This window comes from Manis javanica, chromosome 2, assembly GCF_040802235.1.
Source record: "Manis javanica isolate MJ-LG chromosome 2, MJ_LKY, whole genome shotgun sequence".
Taxonomy (NCBI): domain Eukaryota; kingdom Metazoa; phylum Chordata; class Mammalia; order Pholidota; family Manidae; genus Manis; species Manis javanica.
In genome coordinates this window covers 167,738,828-167,765,461 of record NC_133157.1, presented here as the reverse complement: position 1 = coordinate 167,765,461, position 26,634 = coordinate 167,738,828, and the positions used below count along the sequence as shown (strand labels likewise).

Below are 26,634 nucleotides of genomic sequence, written 5' to 3'. Positions count from 1 at the left end.
CCCATGAGGAAGGAAAGTCAGCTAGTGGACAAACGACAATAGGAAGATGAGGAGATTCAGGAATAAAGATCATCTTCATTCTTTCTACAATTTTTAAATTTTCTTGGTGAGGACACAATGAGGTGTAGGCAGCCTAGAAACAGTGAGAAGTAAGAGACAGGAGAGTAGGTGGACTTAATATTTTATTTTATTTTATTTTATTTTATTTTATTTTTTAGATGCTGTTTTTTGGCAATCTAGTCCCTCCTGGTTCATTCAAGAGCCCCATTCACCTGGTGTTCAAGTACTATTTGCAAGTGGGTAGTGTGGCTTGTATATTTATAATAGCACTTCTCAGGAAGTCTCAAAGTAAATCCTGTGGCTGAGAAGATTCTGATACTTGAGGAACATGGATTGTTTTGTTTCCTGTGATACTTACTTAAATGTATAAACTAAAGTGTGAAAGGGCACATACCAGGCACACAGTTCAGAGAATGCTTGCTGCCCTGTACCCATGCACATTTCAATCAATGTAAGAGTACTAAAAAATAAAAAGGCAAAGTCGTGCAGCCTAATCTGCTAGTGTTCTTTTCCCAAATAACTAGAACTGGATTGTAAAAGCCACATGCTTGTCTAATGTTTCATAGCTACTTCTTCCTTAAGTAATAAAAATGCTAACTAAATTCTTATTTTGTTAGCCACCTTTGTTGAGCCTTATTGAAGGGCCTAGTTCAATACACTTGACTAGGAGAGAATGGGGCTGTTAAAAGATATCTTAAACATGTATATTACTTATGTCTTGTATGTGATAGAAGAATTCTGTTCAAAATGATTTTTGTGTCTGTTTAGATAGCATCTTTGTTCCATGCCTGTCTATTGGATTGTAATCCTACTGAGGGCAGGGAGCATTTCTAACCCAATGACTATTGCCTTAAATAAATATCAGTCTGTAATAATAATTTCATGCATACTACACCATTACCCCATTTTCCTCACCACCTTCTCAGCCAGCAAGAACTTGCCTGTTTGGCAACATACTAGACTACAGATCTTATCAATCTCCTGTAACCCCCAAGCCCATCATATATCTCTACCATGAGCAAATTGGGCCCCAAGTCTCTTTTCTGGTAAGGTGTCTTCCCTTCTGCTTCTTATTAGTAAAACAGCCTTCCAGGAACCCTACCACTTCTCTGTTCCACCTCTGAGGCTGCTTTTCTTAAAAGGAGTACTACTGATTTATAGGCCCTTCTGCTGATCCCAGAGGCAGTCCTTTTAAAACACACTCTTATCTTTGTGGGTTTTATCAGTAGGCCCTCCACTATAGAGAACTTCCTCTTAGAAAATGCACTGACTTCCAGGTGAAATTAAGTACAATACCATGAATTCCCACTCAAACTGTGAGTGTTAATGATATTTGTATTTGTAGATGGGTTTTAGTTTTCTTGAGAAGTTATTGTAAAGGATTAAGTGCAAACATGTATTCATATCCATTCCAAGAAGTCCAGCATACTTACAGTGGGACAGAATAATTTTAAATATCAGATAGCATAGACAGCATCCATAGAAATCTACTCTATTTTATCATCAAGTAACCTACATCTGTCCTCAATCCTTATTAGCAGCAGTTAGCAGTTCAATCTGTTGATTGGCATTTTGAAACTTAAGACTCTGGACTCTCTTTAAATTGAATAAAACAACAGAGCCTGGACTTTGCTTACCTATAAAAGCAAAGATTGAACATGTTCCACATGACTATTAATTGAGTCTTTTTAAAGTAAAGGTATAATTATTTGAAAGAACAAGGCAGCTCCATATGTGCTGATAAGGACCTGTCTCCAAAGAAGGTTGTTAAACTAATAAAATACAGAGGTGCATATATAACTCTGCCTGCATTTACAGAGAACATTGTTAGAAAGATAAGAAACAAGTTACCATGACTGACTCTGAAAAGGAGATCCATGTAGCTGGGCACAGGACTAGCAGGCAGACTTACTGTTTATCATAAAACCTTTTGAAATTTGGAATATGTGCCATGAATTTATTTACAGATTCAAAATAATTCATTGATTTTTTTTAAAGAAAAACTGCACAGGTAATTGAATTAGATGGGATAGTGTCCTGATATGGATGCCTGATAAAACGGAGGACATCCAGTTTAATTTGAAATTCAGATAAACAATGAATAAATCCAAATATTAAGTATGTCCCAAATATTGCTTGGGACATACTTATACTAACAATTATCTGCTGTTCATCCAAATTTCAAACTTAACTGGGCACCCTGGGCTTTTCTCTGTTTAATAGGGAATTTCTGATCCTGATCCCACTATTTATTTTGTTTGTGACTTGGAAAATAACTTAAGTCAGGTTTCTCTGAAACAGAGAGAGGAGAAGAAAGCGATCAAGGGTGAGACGTCAGGCTCAGCTCGTCCCCCAGGGGAACCTGAGACAACAGTCTCAGGGTTGCTACATCAGCAGCAAGGGAGCTGTGGCTTCATACACCTGCCCAGGCAGCCCTAGTGTGGAAAGGAGGGGGACATAAATTCTCAGGCACTGCCATTTCTCTCCACATGCAAGGAAAATGCTTCCAGCAGTCCAAGGACAGTCTGCCTGAGAAGAGCCGCAGCTGCAGCTGCTGGAAGTACACCAAAGCTGGGGGAACAAAAAGAAACTACAAAAACATATCCAAAGGAGCAACAAGAAGTAGGTCGCTGGGATAATGGTGAGCAAGTCCACTCTATTCATGCCTCTGGTTCCTCCTTTTGGTACCCAGCATATGTGATGGCTGCTGCTCTGTGCTACACACCGCATCCTAAAGGCCTGTGTCCCACTCAGCTTTGTCTTCAAGAGACTGTTCCATGCTCTCTAAGGCTAGAATCTTCTGAGTGAGGTAGTCCAAAGTAGGGTCAGCAGATTCCATGGTCATGCACACTTTGTCACATCTCATTTACCATAAAGTGAGTCCCCTCACCCAAGGCAATGTGTTTCAGCAGGTTACATACATTGTGGGCTCTTAGGCAGTGACATTAGTGGAGGCCCAACGGCAAGAAAGGGAACCCCATGTTTGGAATATGAATCTGTCTGATCTTGTTAGCCATAGAGCCCTGTGAGGAAGGGCTGAAGAAATCCCTCCTGTATATATACCTACTGTGGCATTGCAGGGAGTTTTGACTACTCATTGCTGCATATCAAATCACCCCAAATGATGGTTTAAACAACAATCATTTTATTATCTCTCATGGTTTCCAAGAGTCAGGAATTCCCAAGGGCTCAGCAGGGCTATTCTGAGTTCTCCGGAAGCAGACCCTGAGGCAAAAACTTTTGTCCAAGCAGTTTGTTAAAGGGAATGCTCTGGAGAGCCCTGAAAGGTGAAGGAGGAGGGAAAGCGTGAGCTGGGAGAGGAGGGATCCAAGTCAGGGTGTGTTCTCAGGCTTTGCACAGGTCCAGCTGAACCTGAGCCACATGGCAGCTCTGAGGCGTCGGTCGCATCTCAGAGTTGCCCTAAACTGATACAGGGGACCTGAGCTCTCACATCTTTGAGTTGGGGAGTAAATTCCTGGCATGCCTGAGTCTCTATAGGTGGAGCTTTGGTGCCCACTTCAAATTGCTTTTAACCCTGTTTCTTGATTTGTAAAAAGGAAATAATATTTGTATCTACCTCATTTTTGTGGACTAACTGAAATTATGCATACAAAGCTTTTACTTCAGTATCTGGTGCTACTGCAAGAAAAGTACTGAAACTTTTTTTTTTAGAGCAGGAATTAACCAAAATACACTCTTGGTTTTTATGTGCCATACTTCCTCTATATTCTACACAAAAAATATTTCATCACAGGCAGACAAATTCCCTTAATTATCAAAAGCAAATGTAAATATCAGGAACTTCTGAATGGGTCCAGACAGAATCACATTAAAGGAGCTTCAGGGAAGCCAAGTGTGGATGCTAGCACCTTACTACCGTGGTACTGAGGACCAGGTACTAGACTCTCCTAAGCGAGCCACGACAAGGTGCTTTGTGCTACCTTATTGGTGTTGCTGTTTCTGTTATTGTTGAGTTGCTGTTAATAATATTTTACCATATTGGTAGGAAATGAATATTTCAAACTTACATAGCTATATCTCCAAAAATAAGTTTCCTTTTGAAAAATACATGAATATTTTCACATTTGATACATTTCTAGACATTCAGAACACTACCTGGCACATGGAAGAGCCTTCAAAAAGTAATTTGTGGAATAAATGAATTACTGAATATGAATCATAATAATTGGGAAAGGAGAATAATGATAGATCTATAATTTATCGACCAATCCAAAATTCAAAAAGCTCTGAAAACTGATATTAAAAAAAAATAATAATTTAGTTAGTGGCAATACTTGGACCTGAACTCATTTGGCAGCAAAGCTTGAAGTAAATGGATATAGGGTCATGTATATAGTCTTTATTTTTCCCGTATTCATGTTTCACTGCAGATATAGGAATGTGTTTGATTACAGAGTACTGCCCCCCAGTGCCTCTGGAGAGTTATATAATATATGGGTTAATAAATGGGTATCATCGTGTTTATAATAGCTCAATAAGCGAGTTAAATTAGACAATAAGATAGTAAAGAAGCTAACCTTGAACCTCTGGTAACCACAAACTTAAAGCCTGCAATGGTAATAAGTACATACCTTTCAATAAATGGGTATCATATATGTGCTATATTAACTTTCTAAAATGCAAAGCAAATTCTGAATTCAAAAAGATATCTGGCTCAAGGGATTGCAAAATGAGTGTCTACCCTTTACTATGACTTTACCCCATTTTAAACTCTTTGATGACTTTCCAACAGATGGGAGAAATCCCCTCTGTAAAACCTTGAAGGACTCGGTCCATGCCTGCTCTGTCCAGCACAATTCTTCCCCTTCACATGCTCTATCTGGTTCCACATCAACTTCTTCCATTCTGTGGCCATTTGCACTTGTCATTCCTTATACTGGAAATGCTCTCTCCTTCTCTCCCTCTCCTGCCTGACTTCGTTTATTCCTTTAGGTTTCAACTTAAATTTCTCCTCCCCAGAGAGGCTATCCCTAACCTGCCCATTATTGGTTCCTGCAATTATTCCCTATCAAGCACCCTGGTAAGTCCTTCTGTCCATCTATAACTATATATTTTATTTCTATATACTTTTATAATCTATAAAAATTATGTCAATCTATAATTATTGCATTAGTTTTTATTTATTGTCCATCTTTCCCTCTAGACTCTAAGCTCCAGGAAGCCAAGGACTTTTAAACTTTATTTAATTTTGTATATACAGTGCTTAGCATGATGTCTAGCATATTGTAGGAGCTCAACATATGTTTGCTGAACTGAATGAATGAGTGAATCAATTAAATAACCCATCTCATACATGCTGACATTGGGGTGGGTCTCAAAGACCTCATCAGCTAACTAATCAAAACTATGATAATAAGGAAGAAGTGATTTGTGTATGAGATATTAAGTTGTATCTAAAGTTGTTCTTGATATAAAGGTATTTTCTTATGTCCAAGTACAATGACATAAGAAAATATGTCAATAGGTATACAGATTCTAAGTATAAGGAAATGAAAGACATGATAGAGGTAATGTGAGTATCTACTTGGCAAATACTCTGATGACATCTTTATGAAATTATCCCTTGGACTTATTGCTTTCTTTAACAATATGCTGACTCGTTCTGATCTGGTGCCTTATTTCTCATTTCAATGTGTGTGTTTATGGCCCTAAGATGTGGAAATGAAACAGCGCCATTTCCCCATCAACTCCCAAACATAAAATGACTTAAATTGTCTGGGATCCTAGAATAACAGCCTCGTTTTAGAATAAAGAATTTAAGAGGTCTCATCAGAAACTTCTAGTGATATGTTAATCATTTCAAGATAAAATAGAAAGTTTTTAGATGAGCTCATCTGTGTCATGATGATTTTCTCAAAGGTTTCTGGGTGCAATACACATTTTGTAAAATGATGCATTATACAGGTCAACCTCAAGAACTGGCAATTTTCCAAAAGTGCCTGTTGTAGAAAGAGTAGCATTTGTTTTTACTTCCTGTGTTTGCCCTGTGTGGCTAAGGAAGGAAGCTGAGTTTAGTGGTTAGTGCAATAAACTGAGTTAGCAAGCTTAGTTTCTATATTTGGTTGTGATTTATAGAAAATTTTTGTCAAACCAGCTGTCTAAATTACGAAAGAAGTCTTTGTTCTCTTACATGTAACTTTTCCAAACCTCCTTGTGAACACTATCTTCATTGCTGGTGTTCTGAAACTCTGAAACAGGTCACTGGAATTTTTCTCCCTTGTATTTCTTTTAATACTGGTCTTGTTAGAGAATTAATAAGCCAACAAACCCACCAAACAAGAAGACTAAACCAAATACCAGGGCCTTAGTGGCATAACCACACAGCTTTCACACGACTAAGAGTCATCCATACACATGAGAATGAGAATGGAAGCTCTTGGAATTGTGCCCAAGTAAACACCATAGCCTTGCATAAGGCCCAGCAAATAAGAAAAAGCAAAATTGTCACATCAAAGATAAAACATCAGTTCTTTAATTTGTCCATTAGGATTGACTTTATAGCAAACATTTCCCTCCCTTTGGATATTTAATTATATAAAGGAAAAAATGTGCTCTTTGTTAAAGTATTAAATTGCCTTTTCAGGGCAAAATATTTGGTAGGGTAGAAATTTCCTTAATCAGGTGCCACTACATTATACAACTTTGTGAGGTCAGCTTTGTCTGCAACCAGGCGATATTTGGCCTATGTTATATGTACTATGAGGGCCTAACTGAACAGCAGATACGTCAAAAATATTTTTAAATGACTTTATTACATCATTCTATAAGAATATTGACTAAATCACTTTAATCAGTGTTAATCTGAAACTTTTTCAAAATAATAAACATGTATCGATAGAAAATTGATAAAATAAATAACACAGTTTAAGTAAATTAAAATTATAAGTAATTTTAATTTAATCACAAAGTTAAAAGAAACAATGTGGAGAGGCAGTTCAAGACATGGTATGGGGGGATCCTGAACTTACCTCTCAAGGGCATAATAAATCTACAGTTACATATGCAACAATTCCTTCTGAAAGAAACCCCTATAACTACCTGAACAGATCCTCCATGACAAAGGATAAGAAAGCTGCACTGAGACAAGCAGGAGCAGCAGACACACAGTCTCACTAAAAACCCTATCCCTGGCGTGGCCACCCATATCAGGAGGCACTGGGGAGAAGCCCACAAACACAGGGCTCTCCCCAAGGAGTGAGGGATCTTATATCTTCACCAGAGATATAAGTCTCCAAAAAACCTGGCTTCAAAAACAATGAGCTTATGTCCAGGAGAAACAAAGGACTGTAGGGAATAGAAACCACTCTCAGAGGGCTTAACTTCAGACTCATGTGCTCTGGGACCCAGTGCAAAAGCAACACATTGGGAAATGCTATCTCATATGAGAAGGATATTTATTTGCTAACCCTAAGTTATCTGCCAGAGGGGCAGAAGCCTGTTGAGACTCTCTCTGGGGACAGAGGCACTGGTGGGCGCCAGTGTTAGTGTTCTTCCGCTAGCTTGCCAGCACTGGTGCAGGCAGGCACCATCTTTGCACTTTCGCCTGCCTTGCTGGTGTCAGCACAGGCAGCTGCCATTTTTGCATTCTCATGCCAGCCTGGTAGCGCATCAGGCAGGCTCCTCACCCCCCGAGGCCACTCCCACAGCTGTTGCCAGATCTGGCAGCAAGTGCAGCCACATAGAACCTGGCTCTGGTGGTTGGGGGGTTATGTTTCTGGATACCATGAGTCTGAAGTAATTAGAGAGACAGTTCAGGAGACAACCAAGTTCATAGAAACAAATATAGAGAGTCAAGCAAAATGAAGAAATAGAGGAATATATTCCAAATTACAGAACAAGATAAACCCTACCCCAAGAAAAACCTTAATGAAATGGACATAAGTAGTTTACCTGATAAAAAGTTCAATGTAATGGTCATAAAGATGCTCACTTAACTCTGGAGAAGAATGGATGAACATAGTGAGAACATCAACAGAGACAGAAAATATAAGACAGTACCAAACATAAGTCACAAGCTGAAGAATACAATAACTGAATTGAAAAATATATTCGGGGGGTTCAATAGCAGACTAAATGAAGAAGATAAAAGAATGAGTGAGCTGGAAGACAAGGTAGTGGAACTCACCCAAGGTAGGAAAAAGAAAAATAATTTTAAAAAGTGAAGATACCTTAAGGACCTATAGGATAATATTAAGCAGAATAACATTCACATTATAGGGGTCCCAGAAAGAGAAGAGAGAGAGAGAAGGGAATAAAAAATTTATTTCAAGAAATAATAGCCGAAAACTTCCCTAATCTGGAGAAAGAAAAAGACATCCTTTCAGGAAGATCTAGTAAGCACAGAAAGTTCCAAACAAGATGAACTCAGAGTGACCCACATCAAGATACATGATAATTAAAATGTCAAAGTTAAGGATAAAGAGAAAATCTTAAAAACACAAGAGAAAAACAACTTGTTATATATAAGGGAACTCCTATAAGAGTATAAGCAGACTTATCAGCAGAAACTTTGAAGGCCAGAAGGGAGTTGCATGGTATGTTCAAAGTGCTGAAAGGGAAAAACTTTCAACCAAGAAGTAAGGTTATCATTCAGTAATGAAGGAGAAATAAAGGGCTTTCCAGACAAAAGAAAGCTGAAGGAGAGCATCATCACAAGCTGACCTTACAAAAAATGTTAAAGGGACTTCTTTAATCTGAAAAGAAAGAGCACTAATTATTAATAAGAAAACATATGAAGATAAGAATCTCACTGGTAAAGGTAAATATGTAGTAAAAGTAGTGGATTAATCACTTATAAAGCTAGGCTAGTATGAATATTAAAACACAAAAGTAATAAAAATACATGCTACAATAACAAGGTAAGGTAATATAAAATAAAATGAGATGTCAAAACTATAAAACATGAAATTAGTTCAGTCATTGCAGAGAGCAATATAGAGTCTCCTCAAAAAAACTAAAAATAGAAATACCATTTGACCCAGTAATTCTACTCCCAAGAATTTACCTGAAGAAAACAAGATCCTTGATTCAAAAAGACATAAGTACCCCTATGTTTATTGAAGCACTGTTTATAATAGCCAAGATATGGAAGCAACCTAAGTGTCCATCAGTAGATGGATGGATAAACAAGATGTTTACATATATGCAATGGAATATTATTCAGCCAAAAAAAGAAAACAAATCCTACCATTTGCAACAACATGGATGGAGCTAGAGGGTATCATGCTCAGTGAAATAAGCTAGGCAGAGAAAGACAAGTACCAAATGATTTCATTAATTTGTGGAATATAACAACAAAACTAAACTAAAGGAACAAAACAGCAGCAGACTCACAGACTCCAAGAAGAGACTAGCAGTTACCAAAGGGAAGGGGTTGAGGATGGTGGATGGGGAGGGAGAATAAAGGGATTAAGGGGCATTATAATTAGCAATCACAATGTAGGTAGGTCACAGGGAAGGCAGTACAGAACAGAGAAGATAAGTAATGACACTATAGCATCTATGACACTGATAGTGACTACAATGGGGTGTGGGGGGGAACTTGATAATATGAGTGAATGTTGAAACCACAAGGTTGCTCATCTGAAAATTTCATAAGATTGTATATCAATGATACCCTAATTAAAAAATATATATATATATATATAAAACATGGAGGGGGAGAAAAAAAAATACAGTTGTACAATGTGTTCAAATTAACCTGCTAACAACTCAAAATAGACTGTTAAATAAATATAGGCTCTTATATGTGAGCCTCATGGTAATCACAAAGCAAAAACCTATAGTAGATAAACAAAAGATAATGAGAAAGGAATCTAAGTATAACATTACAGAAAGTCATCAAACCACAAAGGAAGAAAGCGAGTGAAGAAGGAACCAAGAGGAACTCTAAAAAACACTTAGGAAACTATTTTTAAAATAGCAATAAGTACATACCTATCATTAATTACTTTAAATGTAAATGGACTAAAGTCTCCAATGAAAAAACACTGAATAGCTAACTGGATGAAAAACAAAACACATGTAAATGCTATCTACAAGAAAACTACTTAAGATGTAAGGCTCACAGAGACCGGAAGTGAAAGAATGGAAAAATATATTTTATGCAAGTGGAAACCAAGTGAAAGCTGGGATAGCTATACCTATATCAGACAAGATCAATTTTAAAGCAAAGACTATAATAAAAGACAAAGATGGGCATATGTAAAAACAAAGGGGGTCAATCCAAGAAGATACAACATTTGTAAATACTTAGGCACCCAACATAGGAGCACTTAAATATGAAGAAAAAAATATATTAACAGACCTAAAGGGAAAAAGGAGAGGAATACAATAATAGTAAGGGACTTTAATACCCACTTACATCAATGGATAGATGAACCAGAAAAAAAACAGAAAGGAAACACTGGCATTAAATGACACATTAGATCATATGGACTGAATAGATATATATAGAACATTCCATCCCAAAGTAGCAGAATATGCAGAATATACATTCTTTTCAAGCACACACAGAACATTCTCCAGGATAGATCATATGTTAGCCTACCAAAGAAGTCTTAATAAATTCAAGAAGATTGAAATCGTATCAAGCATCTTTTCCAACCACAGTGGTATAAAACTAGAAATCAATTAGAAGAAGAAAACTTGGAAAATCACAAATATATGGAAATTAAACAACATGTTACTGAGCAACTATTGTGTCAATGAAGAAATCAAAAACTACCTTGAGACAAATTAAAATGGAAAAAGAAATATCAAAATCAATGGGATGCAGTAATAGCAATACTAAGAGGGAAGGTCATAGCAATACAGACTTGCCTCAAGAAACAAGAAAAATCTCAAATAAACTAACTTAACACCTAAAGGAACTAGAGAATAAGAACAAATGAAACTCAAAGATAGTAGAAGGAAGGAAATAATAAAGATCAAAGCAAAAATAAATGAAATCGAGACTAAAAAGACAATAAAAAGAACAATGAAACCTTTCCAGAGTTTTTAAAGAGCTGGTTCTTTGAAAAGATAAACATAATTAACAAACCTTTACCTAAATTCACTATGAATAAAAGAAGGCTCAAATAAATAAAACCAGGAATGAAAAAGTTACAACCAACACTAAAGAAATACAAAGGATCATAATAGACTGTAATGAACAATTATATGTCAAAAAATGGAAACCTGAAAGAAATAGATTTCTGATATATAAAATCTTCCCAAGACTGAATCATGAAGAAATATAAGTATAAAAATAAACCTATTAGTAATAAGGATATTGAAAAAATAATTGAAAACCTTCCAACAAACAAAAATCCATGACCAGACTGCCTCACTGGTGAATTCTACCAAATATTCAAGGAAGATTTAATAGCCATCCTCAAACTCTTAGAAAAAATTGAGGAGGGAATACTTCCAAAGTCATTTTATAAGGCCAGCATTACCCTTATACAAAAATCAGACAAGGATATCACAAACAAAAAAAAATTACAGGCCAAATCCTCAATGAATATAGATGCAAAAATCCTCAGCAAAATATGAGCAAATCAAATTCAACAATACATTAAAAGAATCACACACCCTGATCAAGTGGGATTTAGTCTGGAGATGAAAGGATGGTTCAACATCTGCAAATCAATCAACATAAGGCACCTATTAACCAAATGAAAGACAAAAATCAGATGAACATTTCAATAGATGAAAAATCATTTAACAAAATTCAACATCCATTTATGATAAAAACTCTCAACAAAGTGGGTATAGATGGAGCATATATAAACATAAGAAAGACCATATATGACAAACCCACTGCTAACATCATACTCAACAGTGAAAGCTTTTCCTTTAAGATAAGGAACAAGACAAGGGTGCTCACTTACACCACTTTCATTCAACATTAATAATGAAAGTCCTAGCCAGAGAAATTAGGCAGAAAAAAGAAATGAAAAGCACCCAAATTGGAAAGAAAGGAATAAAACTGTCACTATTTACAGATGATATGATTTCATATATGGAAAACCCTAAAGACTCTGCAAAAAACTGTTAAAACTAATAAAGGAATTCAGTAACATTACTGGGTATAAAATCAATATACAAAACCTGTTGTGTTTTTATATGCTAACAATGAACTATCAGAAAGAGAAGTGGGGAAAATAATTCCATTTACAATCCTATCAAATAGAATAAAATACCTAGGAATAAATGTAACCAAGGAGGTTAAAGACCTATACCCCAAAAAGTGTAAGACACTGATGAAAGAAATTGGAAGGAGACACAAATAAATGGAAAGGGATTCTACACTCATAGATCAGAAGGATATATACTTTTTAAATGTCCATGTTACCTAAAGCAATCCACAAATTCAAGGAAATCTCCATCAAAATCCCAATTGCATTTTTCAAAAAATAGAGTAAAACCCTAAAATTTGTATGGAAACACAAAAGATACTCAGTAGTCAAAGTAATTTTGCATAAGAAACAAATGTGGAGTCATGATATGCCAAGACTTCCAGCTATATTACAAAGTTATAGTAATCAAAACAGCGTGGTATTGGCATAAAAGCAGACACAGAACAGATCAAAGGAAGAAATAAAGGGCCCAGAAATAATGATCAATTATGGTCAATTTACAACAAAGGAGGCAATAATACACAATAAGGAAATGGTAGTGTCTTTTAAAATGGTGTTGGGAAAACTGGACAGCCACATGCACAAGAATGAAACTAGGCCACTAACACCGTACACAAAAATCAACTCAAAACAGATTAAAGACATGAATGAAAGACCAGAAACTACAAAACTCTTAGAACAAAACTAGGTATAAGCTCCTTGACATTCCTCTTCTTGATATGTTTTTGGGTTTGCCTCCTAAGGAAATGGCAACAAAAGCAAAATAAACAAATGGGACGACATTAAATTAAAAAGCTTCTGCACAGTAAAGGTAACCATCAATAAGATGGATGGGAGAAGACATCTGTAAATCATATATCCAATAAGGGGGGTGATATCTGAAATACATTAAAAATTTTTGACTCAATAACAACAAACAATCCAATTAAAAAATGGGCAGGGGATCTGAAAAGATATTCTTTCCAAGAAAATATACAGATGGCCCACATGCACATGAAAAGGTGTTTCACATCACTAATCAGGAGGGAAATGCAAATCCAAACCACAATGAGATATCATCTCACAACCGTCAGAATGGCTAGTACCAAAAAGACAAGAAATAACAAGTGTTGGTGAGGTTGTGGAGAAATGGAGACTCTTGTGTACTGCTGATGGGAGTGTAAATTGGTGCAACCACTATGGAAAATAGTGTGGAGGTTCCTCAAAAAATTAAAAGTAGAACTATCATATGATTTAGCAATTCCATTCTGGGTATTTAGCCAAAAAAAATGAACCAGCAATTTGAAAAGATAATATGCACCTCTATGTTCACTGCAGCATTATTTACAATAGCCAAAATATGGAAACAACCTAAATATCTATAGATGGACGAATGGATAAAGAAGATGTGACACACACACACACAGATGGGAGTCCTACTCAGCCAATAAAAGAATGAAATCTTGCTATTTGTGACAATATGGGTGGACTTTGAGGGTACTATGTTAAATGAAATAAGTGAGACCAAGAATAACAAACACCAAATAATTTCACTTATATGTGGAATCTAACAAAACTAAACTAACAGATAAGGAATACAACTGTGGTTGCCAGAAGGGAGGGAGGTTGAGTGTGGGGTGAAATGGGTAAAGAGAGTCAAGAGGTACAAACTTACAATTATAAAATACATTTATTATTTATGCATTTATTTATAAAATAAATAAGTCATGCAGTGTAGTGTACAGCATGATGGCTATAGTTAATATTGTATTGCATTTTTGAGAATTATTAAGAGAGTAAATCTTAAAAATTCTCATCACAAGGAAAAAAACTTTTTGAACTTTGTAAGAGGATAGATGTTAACTACACCTATTATGATGATTACTTTGCAGTATGTACAAATATTGAGTCATGTTGTACACCTGAAAATAATATAACATTATGTCAGTTTTATTTCAATAAAAGCAAACAGTGTGAATCTATATTTATTTGAGTTAAAACAGGTAATGACAATTGAATACTGTATTGTATGATCCCATGTATAAAATGTTTTGCATCTATAGGTACATAAACATACAAAGAATTATCTGAATGCATCCTATCCAAATATTAGTATTTATTTCCTATGGAAGTCAGACTTCCAGGGATATTTCTTTTCTTCTCTTCTTTTTACTTTTCTACAGTGTTTTTTATTATACTATTGAGTTATCATTTAACATACAGTTATTTGCATTAAAATGTTCCTGCATTTTTCTTATTAAATATAAATGAGCAAGTAAATAAGAAATTAAACATCATCCCATTCCCGAGATAACCAGTTAACATTTTTCTATATTTGCTTATATATATGCACATATTGTTATACAAATGAGGCAACATGTACATAAGATTTTATAGTCAGGATTTTTTTCACTTTACAGTTCATTATGAAGCATTTTCCAAGCTCTTAGTACTGTCTTTTTTTTTTAATGCCTGTTGGTATTTTATTCCATGGACATGTTATGATTATTTAACCAATCTCCCATTTCTAGAAAGTTATGTCCTTTCCAATTCTCTGCTAGTGTAAATAGCACTCTGATGAACATACTCATAGCTAAATTTTCAAGCAGTCTGAACCCTTTTTCTAAGACTATAGAAGAAGTCAGCCCTTCTTCCATCAAACAACGTCTAATTGTTTCTTTTGTTGCCAAAAGTACAGCTCAGCCTCTCTGCCACGTCTGCATCTACAAATAATGCTTCAGGGCAAAACCAGCCCTGTCAGCTGAACTTGTTTCTCAGGATCCCCAGAACAAAGCCGAGTAATTCCTCACTGTTTTATTAGCTCTTTGTCACTTGACGGAAATTTTTTTTAAATTGCCTACTATTTTCAGTTGTTTTTAGTAAGAGAGTTATTCCAAATATCAAGATTTCCATTACTAAAAGTGAAACTAGGATTATTTTTAAAGTCATCTGTCATTTCCTGCTTGATTCCCTCCACAGTCTCCCTCAGATAAATCCAAATCCCTCCCTAGCAGCTACCAGGTCCCACGTGATTTGTCCTACCCAAATCTCAGACTATACTTTGTCCCACATTGGTCTTCTGTCACTGCCACTCCCCACTCAGGGATTTTGTAGTTGCAAACCCCTCTCCCTAGGATACTACATCACCAGATGTTCACTTGCCATTTATTCAGATCTCAGCTCAGACACTACCTCCTCTGAGAGGCCTTCCCTGACTATCCCATATAAAGTAGTTCCAGTGCTACTCACTGCTTATTACCTTGTTTTTTTCTCTCACTGCATTTATCTCTTGACGCCATTTGTTTTAATCATGTAGGTTCCATCTTCTCACACCAGAATGTCAGTTCCACGAAAAAGGACTCTGACACTACTCTATCTTGTTCGCTATATCACATGTTACCAGAACCTTTAAAAAGTGCTCTTTTAAAAATATTTTTACTCTCTTTTCAGACATTTGCAAAGTGTACAGTGTGAGAGAAGGAGGTATGGGAGGAGGAGATGGAATTTATCCTAAGCAAATGTTCACATATGATCTGGTGGCAGAGCCTGACAGACCAGGTGTCGTAAGACTTATTTTCCAGTTGCTGTGGGACCAGTGATGTGTCATCCCACCCTGCCTTTCACAGTGTTTCAAAACATGTGTCACTGCACTTTAAGCCAATTCATCAGCTTTGTCAGTTCTTCCTACTAACCCCCATTGCAAATGAACTGCCAAATGGCAGTGAATTCTAAGGGAGCAACAATAAAAAGGAGACCCATGAGTACATAAAACCCACAGAAAAGCTATAATTATTCCCATACACTTAAAAGTGAATTTAAAATACAATAGACATTAATAATCATTAATTAATAAGCAGCACAAATTAAGCAATAGCCTAAGATGAGCTGGCAGCATTAAAATCTGGGTACTAAAAAGATGGTTCTAAACCTTTTACGGTCATAGCATAATTCTGAATACCAGAATTGTGAGAAAAGAGTTGAAGAGATTAAGACGCAAGAAATCACTGAATAAGTTAACAATAAATGCAATATAGTTATGCTAGCATTTAACAAAACCTTATATTGCCTACAGAGATTTCACAGGCATGATTCACTGAACCATTCATTCTTAAGCACTCAGATTCTGTTTGAAGAGATAGTTGCCCTCACAGATCTCAAGGACATAATCCAAAAATTAAGTAATCTCTTGCCTGTACATTTTTCTTTGTAGAGGGTTTGATTTATGTAAACCATCTTACTTGTAGTAAATTGTACCTAATCTGTGCTCTGTTCCTCAAATAACTCCAGTCAAGTGCTGTTTGACAGACACAGCCTGCTGGCAGTACTCAGCTTGTAGTAAAATAAATTTTATAAATTGATCCAAATTGGGCAGCCTTTTTCTTGGTAGAGCAGAGTGTCATGACATGCTGAATTCCTTACTTCCTATTTCAAACATTCATATACTAGTCATCAAACACTTCACTTCTAGGGTAAGTAAAAGCCCCCATTAAAATTGAGTGATGCATGTAAAGGTAAGAGATATGGTTAAAAAATTAATGGAAGGAAAGTCATAAAGGGTCTTAATATTCAAATGTGTTAAGTGGACACAAAGAAGCCATAATTTATTAATGAATTTAATCATTCAGCAAATATATCTTCTGTGTTCCTAGTTGCTACCTAATTGAGTACTAGAGAGTTGGTACTGTAAAAATAAATTCCCTTCTTTATTGAGCTTATTTTCCAGTGGGAGACAGATAATAACCAAAAAAATTATTTTTAAGTAAATACATAGTCAGCATTGGTGATAAAAGCAAGGTCAGAATAGGGAAATAGAAAGTATGAGGGAGGAGTGGTAGCTATTACACATAGTGTGGTCTAGGGATGACTCACTGCTAGGGTGACATTTGAGAAGATACCTGAAGGAAGTGGGAAAGCTGAGAAAGCCTGGGCTGCAGATTCAGAGGAAAAGATTGGTACAGGCAGAGGCAACAACAGGTGCAAAGATCCTGAGGTGGGAGCACACTTGGGTGGCCAACGGCTGAAGGAAATGTTTGAGATCAGAGTAGTAAAAGAAATCAGCAGGGGATGTTGGAAAGTTGGGCAAGATGAGATAGGATCTCTATAAAGACCTTGGCTCCTACTCTGAGCAAAGTGAGAAGCCAGTGAAAGGTGAGTACATAATTGTAACCTATTTTTTTTAAATGGTACATTCAGAGGAATATTGTATTTTTATATAATATGAAGGAGAGCAGAAGGAAGATGATGGTGGTATTTGAAACAGGGTGGTATCTGTGGAAGAGGTGAAAAGTAATTGAGTTCTAAATATATTCTGAATGTAAAGCTGTATTAATGTGCCAATGGATTAGATATGGCATGAGAAAGAAAGATAGGAATTAAAGATGTCTTCAAGGCTTTTAGCCTGGATATTGGAAAAATGGCATTCCCATGGACTGAGATGGAAAATACTACAAGAGTGGGTCAAAAATAAATTCCATTTTTGAAAACTTGAGGTTAGCACCCTGTGCTGTTCAAATCAGCAGTCATTACCATATGTGGGTATTTCAGTTTACATTTAAATTAAATTAAAATGTTAATTCCTCAGTTGCACTTACATTTCCAGCACTCAATACCCAACTGTATGTGACTAACTGCCATTGTATTGGATGTTATGGTTAGACTGATGCATACCGTGAGCATTTTGTGGTCATGATCTTAGCTTGGTAACAATCCTACAGTTCTTGCCATGATCTAGCACAATGAAATGCTCTCTTAATCTAAATGTCAGCAGTTTCCTTAAGAAACATGGCCTGACTGTCCCTCAAACACCACTCCACAGTCCATAAATTGAAGCAGTATAGGCATTAGAACGTGGAGGCTGGTAGCACAGGTTTTAGTCAGATGGACTCATGCTCCAACTGTTCTCTATTTCGCACGTGCTCTATGGCTTGGGATTATTACCAAGACTCTGAGCCTTAGTTTCCTCATCTAAATAATAATAGTTAATACACATTATCTAGGGTAGTTGTTAGAATTACACCTCAAATTCCTTGGCTCAGTGTGTGGCTCAGGGAGTCATATAAGCATACACTATCATCAGAAGTGGAAAATGAGGATAAAAGAGAAATCTAGCATGGAGATTAAAATCAGCAAGATGGAAATGCAAATAGAAAAGGAAGTCTACAGGAGCACTGTACAATAAAAATATGGACACAAAAATGCCAGTACATGTAACTTTAAAATTTTCCTAGCCAATTAAAAAAGGTAAGAAACAGGTCAAATTAATTTCATTAATATATACTGTTCAGGTAACAAATTATTTCAACATGTAATCAATATTAAAAAAGAGGCATTTTACTTTTTTCTGTATCAAATCCTTGAAATCTTATGTATATTTTACTTACAGCACTAGCCACATTCCAAGTGATCAGCAACTACATGTGGTTCGTGGCTACATATTGGGCCACTCAGGGCTAGAACATCAGTGAGTAGAACTCTCTCACTGGCTGCTGGCTTTTGGTAATTCTTGATTACCGGCTAGCATTTTAGTGCTTGGAAGGTGGTTTCACAAATCTGTTATTACATGCAGGGACTTTAGGCAGAATTTTTATACAAGGTGAGAAGAGAGTGTTGTAGAACAGTGAGATGTGGGTTCCCAATTCAGCTCTACTACTTCCAATGTCCTTCAACAGGTTAGCTAGTCAAAAACCTTTATTTGCTGAACAAAGATAATGGTACTACATCGTTTAAGTATTGTTCTGAGGATCATGATTACAAAGCTTTAGCCCAGTGCCTACAAGCTATTCCTCCAAATGGTAATTGCAGATATTTGTATTTGGGCTCAAGAAATATAATAGGAGTTCACTACAACTTATTCTTTATAAATACACACAAGAAGTATTTTAGAGCTGTATTACTTTTATGGCTTTTGTTAATGAGCATACTGTGTTCTTCCAAAGCTGGGAGTGTTTCTCCTCACAGTGAGGGCAATGATTTGTCCTTATGTCCATCCTTTAGAACACTGCCTGGAACATGACAGGTCCTCAGAAAGTTTATTAAGTGAATTTTTGATTGTAGGAGTCCCAAGTAATAGTGATAAGCACTCCATTAAAAGTATGATTATTAGTCAATTATGGTAATTTAAAGTTTATTCAGAAATTTAAATTACAAAGCTTATGTAGCTCTCTTTTAATGAGAAGTTTCTGCCAGCAATTTAAGATTCTTGAGTTGATAAAAAATTCAAATAGTGTAGGGCAAGTTTAAATGAGTGGTAGTGCATTTGTCACGGAAGTAGCTCTACATATAAAATACTAAAATATAATCTCAATATAGTACTCACAAGACTATCCCAGAATTTATTCAATTTGTAATTATTAAAATTCATCAATATTTTCCTTAGAACTGAAAAGCATACAATGCTGGTATAGCATAAACACATTTATTTACTAACAAAAGGGATGATCTTAAGTAAACCAACACTTCAAAATAGTTGTAAATGTTTGTGATAAAGATAACTGAACACAATAAGGAAAAAAAGAAGCAGTATGAAGATTTGCTCATTGAACTGAGCTTGTTCATCCTTGCAGCTAATTCCTGTCCAAAAAAATAATCATGGAATGTTTACTCTACTTTTTCATAGACCCGAGTACAGGTGACATTGTTCATGATGCATTCCTAGGAGAAAGAATATTAGAATTAGGTCAGTCTTGCATCCCAGAGCAATGGTGGTAGTTAAATGCAAGCATTAGAACCCTACAAAACCACTGTGCAGTAGATTACTTAGAAACATTACTTAGATTGCAGAGAAAATGTATTTTAGGGTTCCTGGATTTGAAAAGGTAGAATTTGTTATTTTGCCTATGATGTGCATATGCTTTACTGAAAACTAAAGTACTGATTTGCAGTATCTAAATTATTCATTTGGTCTTGATAAATATTATTTCTCATTTTAAAGAAATGGCAAAACATTTGCCCAGGAGAGCAGCTTGGTGGCTTGCCCGAAATTATACTGTAATGCAGCAGCCAGACATGGACTAAATCCAGCTAACATCCTCTGCTATATCATCTCACTTCTCTCTCTCCACAAAGGGCTTTCTTCGTTATTAGTGTTCTAGTATCTACTGTTTTGCACTTTCTTCTTCCCAAATCTAGTTCTCCTGTTCATGATCAGTGATGTAAGAACAGTTCTGTTAACTATAAATGCAAGCAAGAACCCCAATAAGACACAAGAAGTTTGGCACTTACCACCACTAATTTCCCATCTTGCAGTTTTCTTGTTATTGTGCTTTCCTTTCCATCCCATTCCTGATGTTGAACCAACGTGCCATTTGCAAAGTTGCAGACAGTCTGCAAAAATTTACTTTTAATCTTCCAAAGTATGTCACAAGAGTTTCCATGAATCGTAACCTTCTTAGATCAACATTTTTTCATCTTTTCCTTTCTAGGTCTATTTCATTAACCCATACCCATTTTATTCATAGGATAGTTTATGCTTTTCAATCTAGACCCACATAAAATATGCTCAGTCTCTCTCATGGTCCTTAAACCACTTTACCAAAGTTATGAAGCTGGTCCTTTCATTAGTTTGTCAAAATTCAACTCATAAAATGACTTTAGAATTTTTCATTAAGTTGTATCTATAAACAGTAAGAGTATTAGTAATACTATCTATCATTCTAGAAGCTTCTGTGGTTTTATAAGTTATGACTGACCTGAGTTTTTCTGCCATCAGCTGTAGTTTCTTCAAACTTCTCTCCCAGATTACAAGAAAACTGTGATGTTTTCAAAGTGCTCTCAGTTTTTATGGTGAGGTTTTTGCCATCAGAAGTGATGATACAATCTGGTTTGGCCATTGCACCCACTTTTCGCAGAGCCATTCCCACTCCTGTAGAATGTTACATCATGTTGAATAACAGAAAGACCAAAGTTGAAGTTTACATAATAGAAGTAGTAATTCTATTATAATTACTATTGTGTACATATTTTCACTTATCAATAACAATTGCAAACACATAGCCATGTGTCAGCACTTGACATATGTGAATTCATGGAAGTCTTGCAACAACCCACTGATTAAATGGCACTGTTTCCATTTTACAGATCAGAAAGTGAGGCCCTGAAGTAACTTACAGAAGTTCATTCACCCAGCAAATGATGGAGCTAGGCTCCAAATCTCAGTGCTTGGCTATGCTGCTATGCTGACCTTCAGAAAGTTAGGGAGAAATCTGGACTTGTAAAATTGATTTATTCAATTCAGCCAAACATTGCATTATATGACTGTAGCACACAGTCTGGCACATAAAAGGCTCTTGATAAATATTTGATAAATAGACTACATAAAACCAAAATGAATCCTGAGATATTCAGATAGCACAATGTTAATTGCACAGCCCTGATGCTAATAAATGGGAAAAACTTACCCTCAAGTAAACATTTCAGAACTGTGTAACTCAATTACTGCATTGGTCTGATAATTTAATTTATTATCTGTGTAATTCCCCTTAATGTTAACATTTAGAAGGAAACTAGATCTAGGCCAAATCCCGGTTTCACAGATGAGGAGGCTACATACTAAAAGCAGAGTAACTAACTTGGTGACAGTCGGCCAGGCTTGAAGTCCCCTTGGAGCCTTTTCTTTTGCCAGCTCAGGGGTGGTGCCATGTGTTGTTGGTTGAGTCATTATTGCTCCTCACTTTGGACAAATAAGAAGCTCTGCTCTTCCCATACTTTGATTGCTCTCTAACGAATTGAGCCTTGACAACCTTCATGACTCCCAAGCCCTGGAAACCAGCCTCTGATAACACATTCACTTTCAATGGGCAGAGAAACAGCATTCTTTATTTGGTCCTCACTCACAGAATGCTCATCGAGGTCCTTCTCATTCAGGACCTTTGAAATAGGACTATATCACACTGCCTCTACTTCATTGTACTTTTAGGGAGCTGAGAGTACAGGTTGCAGTCTCCTGCCGTACCAAGACGTAACTGTTAGTTCTTAACAAATTGAAATCAGAAGTTGATTTGTCATCTTCCAGCGTTCCTCAGGTCATTTACTCTCCTGCATTATTTTACGGTCACCCCAGTTTTCCTTGTAGTACCATTTTATTATGGTCTTTATTTGGTCCCCCAACGCATACACAAACACTGCGTTTCTTGGATATGAGTGCGGTCGACAGCTTTTCCAGTCATTTTGATCTAGGTGTACAGTGAACAAAAACAAAATACTGCCTTCTAGTTTTACTTAGAGTATCAGAAATACACTCAAGATTCACTCAGAACTGGCCTTAACCTGGCATTGTCTTGGATGAAGGCTAGTGAAGGCGTGTGTCTACAGTGCAGAGGGAACTAGGTTTCAACATAGGGTCTTTGTAGTGGCTTCTGCAGCAGGGAGCAGTCATGTTCATATCTGTTGTATTGTGGCTTCTTAAGGAAGCCCCCTCTCAGGCTGGAAGTCCCTATGCTAATTAGCTATGCTAATCAATCCCGCTGCTAGTGCCCCAAGAAGACAAAGGTCCTTTCTATAATTAGTGGCTCAACCAGTTCACAGTCCTTGTCCCGGTCTTAGGAAAGGAAAAGAATGGAAAATCATGCATTATTCTGAGCGCGAGAGAGAACCTGAATCTTCCTACAGACTGATTCTCAGAAGGCTTTAAGAAGCGCCTTCTGTAGGACCACGCCCACCTTACTTGCCGTTGGAAAGCAGCAGCAGGAGGGCCCTGGGGTTCCTGACTGGTTTGTCAACAAAGCCCCCTCATTGCCTCTTTGCCCCTCACCCTGAAGATGCTGAGGCCAGGAACGCAGCGCTCGGCCACCCCTTGCACAGTCGTCCTCCCACAGGCCACGCGCCCACTGCGGCGCCCAGGCGGGACAGTGCCCGCGGAAGGTCAGCTTTGCCGGCGCCACGCCTAGGAGCCGCTTTGGCGCCTGGAGGCGAGGATGCCCTGCCGCCCCACGGGGAGCTGCTCCAACCCCAAAGGCCCGGCTCGCCGGGTGAGGGCGCACACAGGACCTGGGGGTGGCAGACACGCGGCCGGGAGCGGAAGGAAAAGTGAAGCTGGAGCCCGCCTCAGCCCCGAGGGATTGTGCTGGGAGCCGCGCACGAGAGAGGTACCCGCACGCCCAGGAACCAAAGATGCAGCAGAGAGCGCCCAGGGTGGGCAAGGAGTGGGTGCAGCCGGGATGGGAAGAGCGGGAGAGACAGGAGGGTGGGAGGAGGAGCGAGGACAGGCGGTAAAGAAAAATAGGGTAAGTTAAGGGGGCTCCCCGGAGGAGGCCGAAGGACCTGAAGCGTGCGGTCGGAGGCGGCAGAGCGCGCTGAAGGGCAGAAGGCAGCGCGGGTGGCTGCCGCGTGGGCAAGGGGAAAGCAGCAGGGGCTGGCTGCACGCGGCGAGCTCGGGCATCCCGGAGCGGGAGCGCGGGAGGCGCGCGAGCCCTGCTCTCTCCGCCGCTAGCCCGCGTCGCTGGGGAGGAGGTCGGGGGAAGGGGCTGGCGGCGGAGCACGTCCCGCACGAGCCCTCCACGCTGAAGGGACGGAGGACAGGCACCAGGGGCGCCACGTTTCAGGCGCCGCGTGCCCGGGAGCCTCACCTACTTCCTTCATATATTCGTCGAAGCCTTTGCTCTCCATTAAGCGCCATCTTCCTACGAACTCCTGAATGGTGGCCATGGTGGGCGCGCGAGCGGCGAGCGAGCAGACGAGAGTCGCGCCGAGAGCTTGACTTGCGGCCGCCGGGCTACCGCGGCTGTTTTATAAAGCGGCGCGCGCAGGGCGGCGCCGGGCAGCCAATGACAGGCGCGCCTCGCCCGGCCCCCGCCCCGCCCCCGGCGCCCCCGGGCCTCGCTCCCTGAGTCTAGGTGCGAACCTGCTCCACCTGCCCTGGGACCCGAGGGCTCCGAAGGCGCTTCTTGCAAGCGGGGACTTGCCCGGCGCGCCCCACGCCGCCGCGGACGCCAGGCGCTGCACGTTCCCGCGCCTCCGCACTCCCAGGAAGCCGGAGGGCCCCGGGAGGCCCGGCCCCGCCTCTCCTGGGCCCCTCCATTTTACTGTTGAGCCACTGCTCTTTCTCGGTTCCAAATACCCCCAACGAGTCGATTAGCCCTCGCTGGGTTCGGGCGGCAAGAACTGATTCATTAGTGGTTTGGTTGACTGAATGATTGATAAATTTCTTTGTCTCCCTAATGTCTCCTCGTAGTAAGCGGTCAAACGCACATCCCACACCCTCCTGAGAGAACCTTTTCTCCCCACTCGCAGGCCAAGCCCCATACCCCCACCCCGCCCAAATTCGTCTTCACCTGAGTTGAAGTTTTATCAGAAGATGTGGGGTGGGTGGAGGTGTCCCAAGAGGTTCGGTTTCCACACTGAAACCCTGCAGAAAGTTTCAGCTAAAGTGGCTGTCATCGCTGTTAAATGTTCCCCTTCAAGACTGTTTTATTCACATTCCCAGCTAAGTGAGCCCTTCAGTTTCTTCTCAACTCCCAAGTCGTTAGACTCCTGCACATTTCCTCTTCGACTTTAATCATAGTAATACCCTATATCTGTGTGTGTAGAACGTTACACTTTTCAAATTACACTTGTCCCAGTATCTTACTTTGTGATTCCAGGTCTCTGTGGGAATGAGTAGGGATGAGGTGAGGAGGCTGCCACACAAGGAGACCATCTGCCTTGACGGAGGTAAGGTCTGTTTAGTGAATGCCTACTTGTGCTAGATGCTGTGCTTTCTGGGCACTTTATATCCACTGATTCTAATCTCCAGTAAATTTTTGCTAAGAGTGTTAGCCCCGTTTTTTGAAAGAAAAATATGGTGGGGAAAGTTCAGAGTGGCAGAACCAGAATGCTCATCCAGGTCCTTCTCATTCAGGACCTTTGAAATAGGACTATATCACGCTGCCTCTACTTCATTGTACTTTTAGGGAGCTGAGAGTACAGGTTGCAGTCCCCTGCCATACCAAGACGTAACTGTTAGTTCTTGTACCATCCTTAACAAATTGAAATCAGAAGTTGATTTGTCATCTTCCAGCGTTCCTCAGGTCATTTACTCTCCTGCATTATTTTACGGTCACCCCAGTTTTCCTTGTAGTACCATTTTATTATTGAGTGACTCAGTCATATAGTTGTGCGACTAAGGGCCTGCATGTCCTACACCTGAAGCGCTGCTGCTCAGAAAACGTGCGTGTTCTGCGGGCAGCTGAGCATGTCATTTGCACAGTAATGGAAATGTTGGCTTCCAGACAGTGCCGCCCTCTGCCCCGGCCAACTAGAGAGGCAGCCTTGTGTGTTTGGACTTGCATTCTTAATGTGCTGATTCAACATGTTCGTATTCATTTCTGAAGAGAATGTGGTAATAATCCAGGACTCAGCACTGGAATACTAAATTTTAGATTACCATAATCAACCATGTTACAGAAATACCAAAAGGAAAATGACACTACAGTACTAAATATTTAGATACTTAAGAAATAGTTTTCAAACCAGAGGTGTTTAACACAGTCTTTGATGTGATGAGTAGAAATAACCCTTTTGTTGTTGAAACATACCAACACACACAAAAGAAAGATACAGGCCAAAATACCTGTTAGTGTCTCCCATGGAACAAAGGAGGGCCTGGCGACTGCTCTGCAACTGTGGGTAACTCAATCCCTTGGTCTTCAATGCCTCTCATCTGTAATATAGATATATATATAGAGAGAAATTAGAGTAGATTATCCTAATAATTCCTAATTCCTAATTACTCCTAATGTCCCTTAAGCCCTAAATTTAGATTCCCTTCCTTTATTATGAAAAATGGCAATGGATTTCAAACTCTGAAAAACATGTAGTACTTCCTTAACTAACCTGTTAACTGAAGGCCTACAGTAGGTTGCTTAACTTGAACCTGGTATGAGGTGTAAAAACTAAAACTGAAACAAAATGTAAAGTCTTGTATGTCTTTATGGGATGGTTGAGTATCTCTTTATTGGAAAAAGGGAGGAGAATTATCACTTTATTGAGATTAACCACATTACAATACAAGGAACCAGGAATAATAGTTTTGTCCTAGCCTGTCTTTACAAACATAAATAACTGTGCTGGTCATTAGTTTTAATGTCAGGATAGAGTTGATAAAGGCATCACATCACATTTTCCTTCATGCTGGAGGATAGTAACATATTATTCTTACCAATGAAAATGGTTGAAGAATCAACTGCTAGCATTTCTTCCTGAGTAGCTCTAGAAGACAAGCATTTGTAAGACAAATGCAGTTTTACTTAATATCTCTAAACCTCAATTTTCTCATCTGTGAAATTAAGAAAGTAAGAATTAGACAAAATGATTTCTTAGAGCCCTTTCAGTTTATGCAGTACTCCTCCAGTAGTAATTACCCTGAATAATATACTCAAAATTACTCTAGTTCCCCCTAGTGGTAAACCAGAATATTTCTCTTGGGTTTTCTTTGATAAATGTTAATATCTTGTCAGTTTCTCTTTCCAGAGTCGCACAC

At 38.5% G+C, this 26,634-nt stretch overlaps 1 protein-coding gene across 1 annotated transcript; it reads right to left on the bottom strand.

Moving 5' to 3' along the window:
* Positions 1 to 19,580: 19,580 nt before the first annotated feature.
* FABP5 (fatty acid binding protein 5) lies at positions 19,581 to 23,900 on the bottom strand. The gene is made up of 4 exons (XM_073229766.1): positions 23,744 to 23,900; positions 20,870 to 21,042; positions 20,403 to 20,504; positions 19,581 to 19,832 (listed from the first exon to the last, which is right to left on the bottom strand). The coding sequence occupies exons 1-4, from the start codon at positions 23,820 to 23,822 to the stop codon at positions 19,779 to 19,781; spliced, it is 408 nt and encodes a 135-aa protein (XP_073085867.1). The 5' UTR covers positions 23,823 to 23,900; the 3' UTR covers positions 19,581 to 19,778.
* Positions 23,901 to 26,634: the final 2,734 nt, after the last annotated feature.

Excerpts from the sequence above, each read along its gene's own strand:
- FABP5 (XM_073229766.1), bottom strand. The coding sequence starts at position 23,822 with ATGGCCACCATTCAGGAGTTCGTAGGAAGATGGCGCTTAATGGAGAGC. Across the intron at positions 21,043-23,743 it reads CGAATATATGAAGGAAGTAG|GAGTGGGAATGGCTCTGCGA; the intron begins GTGAGGCTCCCG and ends AACATTCTACAG. Across the intron at positions 20,505-20,869 it reads CTGATGGCAGAAAAACTCAG|ACTGTCTGCAACTTTGCAAA; the intron begins GTCAGTCATAAC and ends AAATTTTTGCAG.